This window comes from Gouania willdenowi, chromosome 1 (genome assembly GCF_900634775.1).
Source record: "Gouania willdenowi chromosome 1, fGouWil2.1, whole genome shotgun sequence".
Classification (NCBI taxonomy): domain Eukaryota; kingdom Metazoa; phylum Chordata; class Actinopteri; order Blenniiformes; family Gobiesocidae; genus Gouania; species Gouania willdenowi.
The window spans coordinates 45,422,269-45,435,306 of NC_041044.1; the positions used below are offsets into that span (position 1 = coordinate 45,422,269).

At 42.1% G+C, this 13,038-nt stretch overlaps 2 protein-coding genes across 4 annotated transcripts; both read right to left on the reverse strand.

Annotated features, from left to right (window-relative positions):
• Positions 1 to 1,066: 1,066 nt before the first annotated feature.
• On the reverse strand, positions 1,067 to 2,687 carry acyp2 (acylphosphatase 2, muscle type). The gene is made up of 4 exons (XM_028442483.1): positions 2,308 to 2,687; positions 2,031 to 2,047; positions 1,827 to 1,936; positions 1,067 to 1,276 (listed from the first exon to the last, which is right to left on the reverse strand). Exons 1-4 carry the CDS (start codon positions 2,408 to 2,410, stop codon positions 1,162 to 1,164), a joined length of 345 nt encoding a protein of 114 aa, XP_028298284.1. The 5' UTR covers positions 2,411 to 2,687; the 3' UTR covers positions 1,067 to 1,161.
• A 137-nt stretch (positions 2,688 to 2,824) lies between these two features.
• LOC114480258 (equilibrative nucleoside transporter 1-like) lies at positions 2,825 to 10,050 on the reverse strand. 3 transcript variants are annotated; one of them, XM_028474639.1, is made up of 14 exons: positions 9,929 to 10,030; positions 9,618 to 9,771; positions 9,177 to 9,208; positions 8,856 to 8,937; positions 8,631 to 8,794; positions 8,413 to 8,552; positions 5,633 to 5,767; positions 5,455 to 5,552; positions 5,302 to 5,380; positions 5,173 to 5,231; positions 4,896 to 5,004; positions 4,700 to 4,785; positions 4,426 to 4,625; positions 2,825 to 3,066 (listed from the first exon to the last, which is right to left on the reverse strand). In XM_028474639.1, exons 3-14 carry the CDS (start codon positions 9,200 to 9,202, stop codon positions 2,955 to 2,957), a joined length of 1,290 nt encoding a protein of 429 aa, XP_028330440.1. In that variant the 5' UTR covers positions 9,203 to 9,208; positions 9,618 to 9,771; positions 9,929 to 10,030; the 3' UTR covers positions 2,825 to 2,954. The 3 variants fall into 3 exon arrangements, with proteins under 3 accessions (XP_028330440.1, XP_028331136.1, XP_028332008.1); XM_028475335.1 differs by lacking the exon at positions 8,856 to 8,937 and having other exon boundaries at positions 9,618 to 10,050; XM_028476207.1 differs by lacking the exon at positions 2,825 to 3,066 and having other exon boundaries at positions 4,413 to 4,620; positions 9,618 to 10,045.
• Between the last annotated feature and the right edge of the window lie 2,988 nt (positions 10,051 to 13,038).

Genomic DNA, 13,038 nt, shown 5'->3' on the forward strand with positions numbered 1-13,038 from the left:
TGTTAGGGCTTTGTTAGGGCTTTGTTGGGACTTTGTTAGGGCTTTGTTAGGGCTTTGTTGGGACTTTGTTGGGACTTTGTTAGGGCTTTGTTAGGGCTTTGTTAGGGCTTTGTTAGGGCTTTGTTAGGACTTTGTTAGGACTTTGTTAGGACTTTGTTAGGACTTTGTTAGGGCTTTGTTAGGGCTTTGTTAGGGCTTTGTTAGGACTTTGTTAGGACTTTGTTAGGGCTTTGTTAGGGCTTTGTTAGGGCTTTGTTAGGACTTTGTTAGGACTTTGTTAGGGCTTTGTTAGGGCTTTGTTAGGGCTTTGTTCGGGCTTTGTTAGGACTTTGTTAGGACTTTGTTAGGGCTTTGTTAGGGCTTTGTTAGGACTTTGTTAGGACTTTGTTAGGACTTTGTTAGGGCTTTGTTAGGGCTTTGTTAGGACTTTGTTAGGACTTTGTTAGGACTTTGTTAGGGCTTTGTTAGGGCTTTGTTAGGACTTTGTTAGGGCTTTGTTAGGGCTTTGTTAGGGCTTTGTTCGGGCTTTGTTCGGGCTTTGTTCGGGCTTTGTTAGGGCTTTGTTAGGGCTTTGTTCGGGCTTTGTTAGGACTTTGTTAGGGCTTTGTTAGGGCAGTCCAATCGGTGCGTGTAGGCGCCACGGAGCCACCTGTTGATCTGAGCCAGGGTTGGGATTAAGTTTAGTTCATATCATGATGAAGTACATGAGGTAGTGAAAACTAACAATTAAGTTGACCACTTCCTCCTTCACAATAAAAGAGACTATTTGCTCTAAATCAGTCTGTCCCTGTCACTTGTTGGTGAAGTTTAATTTGGTAGTGACAACCAATCACGTCCTCGTCTGCTACCAGAATTCTACCACGATGTGACCAATCAGCTCTTTTAATCTAAACACTGTCAGCTGATTGGCTGAGCTGGGGCGCTCTAAACTGAGAAGAGTTTGATGGAATAGGGAAAGGGGGCGTGGTTTAAACCAGTTGAAAGATGAAATACCCCCAGATATAATCTATAATCTGTTTACACTAATCATTAATATTCATTATAAATGATGAATCAGAAGCAGTCGTGGACCAGGACTGATGATGTTTATTAGGAGTGAACATTGAACTCTATCAGAGTGTTTAGAGGTTCATGGAGAACCATCTTTAGAACCATCAACGTTCAGTAACGAGTGGAGAACCCATGAAGCTCCAGTCTGGACACGTCTCGCTGGTTGGAGAAAACTGCTCTGTCGATTCTGGAACTCGGACTTCCGACGTTCTTCAGCCAAAGCTTCCTGAAAATGTGGAGCAAACAACACTTTCCATGTTTAGTATGTGATGATGGATATAAAATCATACACAAAACTACTACATTTGTGTGCATTGGTAATGAGAATAGATCATTTCTGTGACATAGGGACACAAACAGAAATCCTGTGGACACAGAAATATAGTGTTTATCCAGTTGTTCACACGCTGGAGGCAATAAATAAAACGTTAAAATAAATTAAGGAAACCCTAAAAAAGTCTTAAAATCAACGTTTAAATGACTAAATGTTGTCTATGTTTTACCTTTAGGATCCTTCATCTTTAGGTTTGAGTCTTTGACTCTTTAGGTTTGAGTCTTTGACTCTTTGGGTCTGAGTTTTTGACTGTTTAGGTCTGAGTCTTTGACTCTGAGTCTTTAGGTCTGAGTCTTTAACTCTGAGTCTTTGACTCTTGCGGTTTGAGTCTTTTACTCTTTAGGTCGGAGTCTTTTACTCTTTGGGTCTGAGTCTTTAACTCTGAGTCTTTTACTCTTTAGGTCTGAGTCTTTAGGTTTGAGTCTTTGAATCACTGACTCACATCTCCTCCACCTTGTCTGAAGGTCCCTGGATCTCACCGACCACCGTCCCCTGTCGGGTGTTCTTTACCCAACCGCTGAGTCCCAGACTACGACCCTGATCCTCAGTGTACTGAGACGCACGCACACACACACACACACACACACACACACAGTCATCGCTGATGGACACACTCAGCACTGCTAAATGTAAAGCTGAGGCTCACCATCCTGAAGCAAACACCTGCAGAAGAAACAAGAAGCAGTTACACACACACACACGCCCACGCGCACGCACACACACACACACACACACACACACACACACACACACACACACACACACACACACACACACACACACACACACACACACACACACACACACACACACACACACACACACACACACACACACACACACACACACACACACACACACACACACACACACACACACACACACACACACACACACACACACACACACACACACACACTCACCCTGCACGTTACCAAAGATCTCAAATTCCACAGAGCTCAGATGAAGGTGTTTTTCCGACATGTTGACGTTAGAAAAACAAAATAAAATCATGAGCAGCAACATTGGCTCAGACAGGAAGTGCTCTGAGCTGCCAGCTTTTATTTTTAACCCTGATCTGATATTTAACACTGCTCCACAGCTTTTCAAAATAAGAGTGACTCTCACACATTGATTACTCAAAGGAAGACTTATTCTGAAGGTCACACAAAAGATGTTTTATTTACTTTCCTTTAAGTCTGAAAAAGAACACAACAACACAAAGAAACAACACAACTCTGGCATGAATGTTTGTGACAGTTTCTATCATTACTTAAACAATAACATAATTGTTGAGAATGATAAAAACATCAATAGAGACAAAAAAATACAAACACTTACACGGTAACCTGAAAAACAACAACACAAAACATACAATAAACAACACAAGAACATTACACAAAACGACAATTTAAATAAACAACAACACACTGCAGCTCATTCACTTTTAGTCATTTTATTAAACAACAAAACTCTGAAATAAATTAGTGTGTCTGTGTATGCGCACGTGTGTGTGTGTGTGTGTGTGTGTGTGTGTGTGTGTGTGTGTGTGTGTGTGTGTGTGTGTGTGTTAGATCAGAGCTCTAATAGGGAAGGACAGAGCAGCTCCTAAAGCCAAACCCAGGGACAGGAAAAAGGCCATGATGGCCCCGGCCGTCTCTGCCTCATGGGGAAGAACGTTCCTGAAAACAAACACACACACACACAGGTTGGGGTCAATTTCATATTTCAGTCACAAATGCATTTTTCATGTTTAATTACATTTCAATTATGATTATTTTTTATCCTCAGAAAGTCAATTACAATTACATTCTCAATTACTTAAGTTCAATTACAATTAATCACAATTACTGAGTCTGAAATAAATAACCTAATAAAAGTTAACCTTCCTCTTGTGTTAGCTTTCTGTTAGCATCTCTAATGCTATTGATTACCTTGTTAGACTTCCTAATCAATGAAAATATAGGTTTTAATATTTATTAGTGAGGGCGTCTGAGCCTTTTATGTGTCACTGTACCCTATTTTAATATTTATTTTATGGTAAAATGTGTGAAAGCTTGATATGAAACATATTTTAATAATTATTAACTATATATGTGTAGAACTGTACACAGAACTGTACACAGAACTGTACATAGAGCTGTACATAGAACTGTACATAGAACTGTACACAGAACTGTACATAGAGCTGTACATAGAGCTGTACATAGAGCTGTACACAGAACTGTACATAGAACTGTACACAGAACTGTACATAGAGCTGTACACAGAGCTGTACATAGAGCTGTACATAGAGCTGTACATAGAGCTGTACACAGAGCTGTACATAGAGCTGTACATAGAGCTGTACATAGAGCTGTACATAGAGCTGTACATAGAACTGTACATAGAACTGTACATAGAGCTGTACATAGAACTGTACATAGAACTGTACACAGAACTGTACATAGAACTGTACACAGAACTGTACATAGAGCTGTACATAGAGCTGTACACAGAGCTGTACATAGAGCTGTACATAGAGCTGTACATAGAGCTGTACATAGAACTGTACACAGAACTGTACATAGAACTGTACACAGAACTGTACATAGAACTGTACACAGAACTGTACATAGAGCTGTACATAGAGCTGTACACAGAGCTGTACATAGAGCTGTACATAGAGCTGTACACAGAGCTGTACATAGAACTGTACATAGAGCTGTACATAGAGCTGTACATAGAACTGTACATAGAACTGTACATAGAACTGTACATAGAACTGTACACAGAACTGTAACATGGTTCAACAGTTTAATGTCATAATTGACACTTTTTATGATATTTTCATGGCAATGACAATTAAAAAAGTAACTTATCTGAACTCAATTACAATGTAATTACGATTACGACAGCAACAGATTTTTTTAATTACAAATATATTTATGTCATAATTTTAATTAATTATCAATTACGTGATTACAATTATAATTGACGCCAACCCTGGCAGACACACACAGGTTGCATTGTGTGTGTGTGTGTGTGTTTGTTGTGTGTACTTGGGGCCGTAGCACATGCACAGGCTGGCCAGGTATCCGTTGCTGAAGGCAAAGAGGATGATGAAGATGATGAAGAAGCCATCGTGCAGGAAGTAGACGGGCAGGTGGAGGCGGGGCTGAACGTTACAGAACATGAAGAGAGGAACGAAGACGCAGCGACACATCACGCACACGTGCAGCAACACCCCGTCCTTCCTGGGCTGGACACAGGAAACACATGATGACCACAGGCTCCGCCCCCCCCAGCACGTCAGGGCGCACACATCAAACTCACCCACATGCAGACGGCCGTTAAGCTCCGCCCACACCAGTCGCAGAGGTTAAAGAGCAGGAAGCAGCAGACCGGGACGTAGTACAGGTCTGTCAATCAAACACACTCAGCTGTGATTGGATACAACGTCACCCACTGCTTCACTGGCCAATCACAGCCAGTTGCTGGCAGGCCGTGTGACCTCAGAGGCGAGACCGACCCCAGGATCCTCCGTCTGCCAGTGAAGAGCGAACGTCGGCCGTGACAGACGGAAACGAGCCAATGGTGACGCAGAAGGTGAAGCAGACGGACAGAGCCAGAGACCACACCTGTGGGTCAGAGGTCACACAGCGTCACGCTGGGTCACATGAGGTCAAAGGTCACAGAGAGATCGCGAGGGCTCAGATGTTTGTTTTTTTACATTTGTTTGTTTTTTAAGTTTATTGTTTTTTTTCAGGTTTTTCACATTTGTTTACATTTGTTAATGTTTCACTGACCTTTTTAAAAATCCCCAACATGGAAACATTCTGACGCTTCCCCTGATTGGCTGATCGCTCTGAATGACAAACATGGAGACGTGTCACATGAACAGACGGCAGGCTCTGATTGGTCGGTTTGAATCGTACCGTCCTGGGTTAGATGGACAGACGTCAGCTCCTCGTCCGTCCTCCGTTTGCTGAGCTCCTGGTAGAACTGGAAGAATTCCTACTCACACAAACGCATCGTCAGAATGTGTGTGTGTGTGCGTGTGCGTGTGCGTGTGTGTGTGTGTGTGTTACCAGTTTGGGCAGCATGATGTAGGAGAGCACAGAGAGAAAAATGACTCCACAGGCAGTGATGAAGTAACCAAAGGCTGCGTCATGAAGCTCAGAGCCACCTGATCAATGAGTTAATAATGAGATAATCAATGCGTTATTAAGAAGTCATTAATGAATTAATAATTTAATAATAACAGACTTGCGATGGCACAGATCATGGAGAACGCTGCGAAGGTTCCAGCGAGTCCCTGACCGCTCATTATGGGGGTGGTGTAGGAGGCTGGAAGAAGACCCGCCATTCCAAACAGACTGCCCTGGAGCACGGCCCCAAACGCTGTAAACAAACAAACAAACAAATAAACAAGAAAACAGATCTGTAAACAAACAAGCACGCAAACAAACAGATTTATAAACAAACCATTCCAAAGAGTATGGTTAAACAAACAAACAAAAAACCAAACAAATCTCCGTAAGAAACCCTGGGTTTCTACATGACTCCGCCCACTGGAACACTGGAGGTGCATTAGAGAGCATAGGATTTGTCGGTTCGAATCCAAGCTCAGTCATCTTTTTTATGATGTCTTTTTTGGACGTCCAAACTACTGTGGTGACTACATTATATTAAAAATCAATATAAATGATGCAAAGTCAAGCGGCCGTCACTGTCTTTATAGCCGCTATAGTGGGAGGGCTGTACACTTCCTCTACTTCAGTGTTTTTCAACCTTTTTTGAGCCAAGGCACATTTTTTTCATTGAAAAAATCACGAGGCACACCACCAGCCAAACATGTTAAAAAATGATACTCTGTAGCCTATATTAACAATATAGCCATTCTCATCAAAGTGTCTTGAATAGGAATCAAATAAACACAAAGAATAAAGGACTTTATCATCATTTGTATTTCTTCTTTCAAATAAAAAGTGCACTTAACATGTCCACTTCAAAAATACAGCTTGAACATAACAAATGAAACAACAATGTGGTCTTAAAGGTAGTAGAAAACGTCAAAGTGTTTTGCAAACTCTAATTCTGTCCAAAATTATACCATAGCACCGTTGGATAGCTTCTCGCCACACACCAAGCACAACGGGATCGGTGTCGTTGCATCCCCGGTGGAAGTAAATCCAAATGAAACATAACTCTCGCTGTATTGCCTCGAGCTCACCGTCTTTGCTTTCTTTCCTCCACTCATACTAGGGCCTTCTTCTGGGTCCGAATTTTGTCCAGGGCCCAGTTCGGAATTAATATTTTTCCTCTTCAAAAACTTCTCCATCACTGTCACCGTAGTTTCGCTTACCCACAATGCTTTTACCGCCAGCTGTCACTTTCATGCCTCACTAATTCTCTTGTCTCAACGGACAATGAAATTCGCTACCTGCTGCCATCTAGTGTTATGGAAGAGTTTTACATGATTACGCTCTCAAGGTGGGTTCACACCGAACGCGACTGAAGTGACTGAAGCGATGCGATTACATTAAAAATCAATGTAAATGACGCAACGTCAATTTATCCCCCCCTCAGCGACGCGACTTGCATGATCAAAGTTGAAAAATGTTAACTTTTTAAGCGACGTGAAGCGATATCTCCCGTCCTCCACTGTCTGTAGAGCGGAGGCAGCAGCCCCTCCCTCCCGCTCCCGCTTCAGTGCTGACGGCTGCAGCGGAGGCTGTTCTACTTCCTCAAAGTATCAGGTTCAAAATTAAAGCGGTAAATTTCTTTAAAACCACAGTAACTACTGATCAAACACATTCTGAGTGAAGTCATCCTTTAATATCTCCGTTAAGTTGATCATTTAACCGTAGAAGCGGAGCAAGAAGGAAAAAAAAAGACGTCATCAACACTCTCTCTCTCTCTGTCTCTACCCTGTTACCGGGGCCACACACACACACACACACACACACACACACACACACACACACACACACACACACACACACACACACACACACACACACACACACACACACACACACACACACACACACACACACACACACACACACACACACACACACACACACACACATAGCTCCCTAGTGATCGCGTCGCTGGAGCGATGAAATGATGGACTGACAAAAAAGCACCACTATGTGCAAACTACCGATCAGGGACGATTTAAGGCAACGGCATCGCTTCCGTCGCGTTCGGTGTGCACGCACCTTTAGTCACTACTGCAGCACGGACACTCGACAATGGTATATTATTTGCAGATAATAATTAATATGTTTTCAAAAATTTTTTTTAGACCAATTAGGTGAAATTGGATAATTTCCCACGGCACACCTGACGATCTCTCGCGGCACACTGTGCCGCGGCACAGTGGTTGAAAAACACTGCTCTACTTACTGGGGCCAAAGAAAGTGGAATACTCCTTAAATACACCTTTTAAATTATAATTTAACTGTGAGTGAACTCATCCTTTATAAACTCTGTAAGTTGATCATTTAAACCATAAGTACAAGTAGAGCTGTCTATGATAAGAGCTGTAAACATACGACTGTGGAAGAAGTGATCAGCTCTCCCAGCGATGCTGCCCCGCCCCCACACACACATTTCATTCATATTATTCCCCAGTCGTCACGTCACTGGCGCGATGAAGCGACCAAAAAGTGCAACAAATCACGGGTGATTTAAGCGACTACAGTCACTGAAGTGACGTTCTGTGTGAACACCTTTAGAACAGGTTCATATTCCTCTATAAACACCTGATTATTTCACCATCAGGGTGAATAAATCACTCTCTTCTGGGTGGTTGCCATGGCAGATCGTGTTATCTTTGCTCATCATACATCATGGACCCACTTCATACCAGCTGTAATGGAATCAGATACCCAGAGTTTCCCATGGAGGGGGTATGTTGACCCAGAGTTTATGGATAAACTCAGAGTTTGTTGAACCTCCTTTCTGGAACACAACCCTGTAAACAAACCATTCCAAACAGTATGGTCAAACAAACAAACAAACAGGTGCAGGCTTACAGTTGATGATGACGATGGTAACCATGGTCACACAGAAGAAGGTAAGCGGCTCCAGAGGGACCTTGACGAGGACGGCGGTGATGCTGAAGACGGCCATGATGACCAGCAGACTGCCCATGACACGCAGACGCTGAGGGACCCTGAGGTAAATAACAACAAGCTCCGTGATTGGCCGACAGCTAATCACAGAGCGCCTCCTTCTCATTGGTAGAACTCACAGTGAGTGTAGGAAGGAGTTTAGACAGGTGAGCAGCAGCAGAGACAACATCGCACACAGCGTCATCACGTTATTGAACTTTGACTCCAGCATGCTACGAGGAGCCGCCGTCTGATTGGCTGAGGGCTCCAACGAGGGCGGGTCCTTCAGACGGCTGGTGAAGTACTGAAGTAAATAAACAAACACGTCACACAGGTGATGTCACACAGGTGATGTGATGTCATACCGCGGTGGCGGTCATGAAGAAGTTCCAGGGAAGCAGCGTTCCCAAACCGAGCATGAAGAAGATCAACCAGACAGAGAAATACCTGCAGAGATTGTTTCATTAATCAATCACATCAATCAGATGATTAATACAACAAAGACTAATAAATCAATACGCTCACTGATTAATTAATTGAACTCAACCAATCAATAAGTTTATTGATACATTAATTTTGCCACTGATATTTGGATTGTTCCAATGTTTCCTCCCTCAGTGATTATTGATTATTGATGAGGGTCATTCACTGATCAATAACTGATGAATGGATCAATAAACACATACTTGTCTTTGGGAGCGCTGACGGCCATAATTCACTGCAGAGAGAGAAAAATTCACACCCTTTAATAAACATCATCTTTCCATCAGTCCCTGAACGCCTCACAGTTAAAGCTGATATTTTTAGATTCACTTCCTTTATTTAATGTTGTTGTGACGGACGCTCAGTGAACGTTGGTCAGTCTGTGCATCACTGCTAATGCTAATGTTAGCTCCCTAACAACTACAATCATATTATTAAAAACAACAACAACGACAATAAAAGGTTCACAACTGGTCTGAAAAATGCCAAAGTGATGATGAGTTCAGGGACGGGTGTGTCCTTGGACAGGACAGAGGACGCTGTCACTTTAGGGGCGGAGCTTATGTATGCTAACTTTGCTCGTCAGGTGTAAGGAGTACAAGGTGTTCAGTAATTTTAATATAAAAAACATTGAACAGGTTTACCTTCACTTCTGTGGTGTTCTCCGTATGCTCCGTGCTTCGTCTCCAGGCTATTCTTCTTCTTCTTCTTCTCTCTGTGGCTTTGAAAAGCTGCTGGTGTGCCAATCTTTGTGTCGACTCAGCACTATCAGTTCTTCAGCCTTTGCTGACTTTTGACCTTTGACATCATCAACAGTAGATAGTAGTCAGTTCAATGGACTTTGTCTGTGTGTAAATGTCAATGTGTGTGTGTGTGTGTGCGCGTGTAGATCACTTCTAAATTCATACACACCAGTCTAACACACGTGTATGTGTTTAACGTTCACTAAACTTACCTAATGTCAGTAGTTAAGTGTAGTGACAGGTGTGGTGTGAGTGAAGCTATAGTGATCAGGTGACCTTCGCTATGTAGCACCATCTACGTGACATGTAAACGCTTAGAAAATAGTATTAGACGTGCAGGCGTGTACACGCATGCACGTCAGTAAGTGTGTGTGTGTGTGAGTGTTGTATCCTGTCCAATCACAGCAATGATCTGACTCAGAGCGTAACACTACAGTCACTACCACTCTATGGACGGGTGTAGTGACACAGACTGCAACCAGACTAAATGGTGGTCTCCCGCCGTAGACGCACGTAGGCTCAGACCCCCTCCCCCGTAACCTTACGTGCGCCTCCCAAAAATCCTGACTACCCGTCAAGTCGATGCATTGACGCGTAGTCAGCTAGCGCTGTGATTGGTCAGGTCCAAACCTCAGCCCCGGTCAATGCCTTTTCCAGTCACACCGCCATGTTTCACCTTTTAGCGTAGCGATACGACAGTTGTTTCTACAGTGGATTGAGTCACAGAGAGAACAGAGATGGACTAAAATAATAATCCAGAAATAAATTACATTTTAAGATGCTTAAAAGACATAAAACATATTTTTCTGTGACTGGAAGATAAACTAGGGCTTTTTAATGCTCATTTGTAACAACAACACACAGCCACACCCCCTAGTGGCAGGACAGCCAATCGCATAGCGAGGTGTTCCCTCGCTATGCGAGTAAAAGGGCCAACCTCTGCGTCACGTTGACGGCATGCCCCAGCGTAGGTCCTGACGCTGAACCTTAAGTGCCTAATATTTTCTTCTAAGTGTTTACATGTCACGTGAATGTCACCTGATCGCTATAGCTTCACTCACGCCATACCTGCATCTACGTGTGACTGATATATTTATGTTTGTTAGGTGCACATCCAGGTGTAGTGTATGTGTGCAAACACTTTAATGAGTCTACACATTAAAGCGTCTGCAAACGTGTTAACACATGTGGACGTGACTTGTGCAGTGTGCCCGTGTACCCATTCTAAAGCCTGGTTTAAGGTTCAGAGTCAGGACCTACGCCGGGGCATGCCGTCAACGTGACGCAGCGGTTGTCCCTAATACCTTGGCATTATTGTAACAAAATCACTTTCCGAATTATTTGCTATATATTTTCAACCTCTACTTGAGCACTGTAAATCAGATTTTGCTAAGTGGTCCATGATCCCTTTGTCTCTTCTGGGTCGTGTCACTCTAGTCAAAATGACCTTGTTCCACGGGCCAAAATTGGCCAAAGTTTTTTTGTCAACAACTTATTATTCTCTGGAGCAGAACAATGTTCACAGAAGCTCCGTCACCGCTCCCACCCCTCACACACACACAGACGGCGGTGCTCGTCACAGCTATCTGAAGCTGTCGTGCTGTGATACATCATGAACCACTACTTGGTTAAAACCAGATAACCATCCAACAAAGTGAACCAACCATAGTTCCTCCATCAGATCCACCCAAAGTTACACAAACACGGGAAAAGAGATGAACCTGTAGCAACGATTATGAACTGGAAACCCACCGACACACAGACTAGGCTAAGAGTTAACGCGAACGACTTCATAAAGAATAGACCAAGTAAAACGTACACAGCTTACTGTCATTAAACCACAAAAATCCACTGATTTGACAGTGGTCAGATTTTGTACGAAAGGCTAAAACTAAACATGTCACACATCATGTGAAATAAATGTTAGCATAAAAACTAATGTCACTATTCATCCGTTTCAACACATATTTCACGTGTTCACAGACAAAGCTGGTCCCATTAGACTAATGTAACCATTGAGATTATTACACCTCAATATACTGAATGATTAAATCATCAGCTTGATCTGGTTTAATTATAGGAAATCAGAGTTATTTATTAATCAATCAACTTTATGTAACGCATTATCAGATATAAAATAAACTAGCGATGCACTGAATATTCGGCCACCAAATATATTTGGCCGAATATTGCAAAAAAGTAACATTTGACCTTCGGTTTAGTGAGTTAAAAGCAAGGCCGAATAGTAGCGTGTGACGCAATGACGCAATCAAACAACGTGCAGTGACTTAGAGTCGGTAAAGTGTGTGCGTTGCTGCAGAACCAGCAGCTCCTCCTTTCCATACACACACACATCCTGACTCTCTCCTTACCGCTCTCCGTCACCACGTAAAAGTTGGAATCCGTTGTTAGTGCTGTGAGCCACGAATACAAAAACATCTCCATCGTTTCCTCCTTACACTACACCAGGTCCCACTGCATAGGCTGGTGTAGCATTAGCATGGAGTGCTAACAGCTGATGTGTGTAAACAATGGGTCTGTGGCTCCAAGCAGTGACTCCCAACACGATCAGCAGCAGAAAAAGTAGTGCAGTTTGTATTTACATATATGATAATAAAGTATAATATATATTCTATATTAAACAGCAGTGTTTGTTTTAGCTGTTAGATAGTTGGAGAGGGAGGAGCTAACATTCTAGGAGGCGTGTTAGGTGATGTCACCTGCCAACGTGGGTAAAATCCAACTGTCCCGTTTAAAGCTGACTTTTTATAAAATGTGTAACAACAACTTTTTACACTTTGTTCCTCTGAATGAGGCTAAATGATGTTTATCACTGTAGATAAACCATTAGAAAGTCATTTATTATCATATCTCACCTTTAATACACTTTAGATTTTTTTTTTGGAATGTATGTTTTGTTTTATTTGAAGGGTTAATATAAATGATAAACTTTGTTGTGCTTTTTATGAAAAGCAAAAACTACTGGAATATTTAAAAAATGTCTGAATATTCAATAAACATTTACTTTCTTTAAAAAAAACATGTCTAAAAATGTATTCTAGGCTATTTATGCACTATTAAAAAAAAAAGTGAAAAACTTAACCACATTCGATATTCAGTATTACTCGGCATTATTCAGCCAAGCGTTTATATTTTATTCGGCTTCGGCCACAAATTTTCATTTCGGTGCATCCCTAAAATAAACAAGATTCAGCAGCAGTAAAAATACACAAAATGACAAACACAATAATACAAAAGTACACAAATAAATAATTGAGAAATACACTAAACGAAAATACACAGAATGTAAAATATGTATATA

What these genes read in the sequence shown, in the direction of transcription:
- acyp2 (XM_028442483.1), bottom strand. Translation starts at nt 2,410, where the DNA reads ATGTTGCTGCTCATGATTTTATTTTGTTTTTCTAACGTCAACATGTCG. An exon ending in TCAGACAAGGTGGAGGAGAT is followed by an intron (nt 1,277 to 1,826) that starts GTGAGTCAGTGA and finishes CCACATTTTCAG; the next exon opens with GAAGCTTTGGCTGAAGAACG.
- LOC114480258 (XM_028474639.1), bottom strand. Translation starts at nt 9,202, where the DNA reads ATGGCCGTCAGCGCTCCCAAAGACAA. An exon ending in CATGATCTGTGCCATCGCAA is followed by an intron (nt 5,553 to 5,632) that starts GTCTGTTATTAT and finishes CTCATTGATCAG; the next exon opens with GTGGCTCTGAGCTTCATGAC. An exon ending in TGCATGTGCTACGGCCCCAA is followed by an intron (nt 3,067 to 4,425) that starts GTACACACAACA and finishes GTTTGTTTTCAG; the next exon opens with GAACGTTCTTCCCCATGAGG.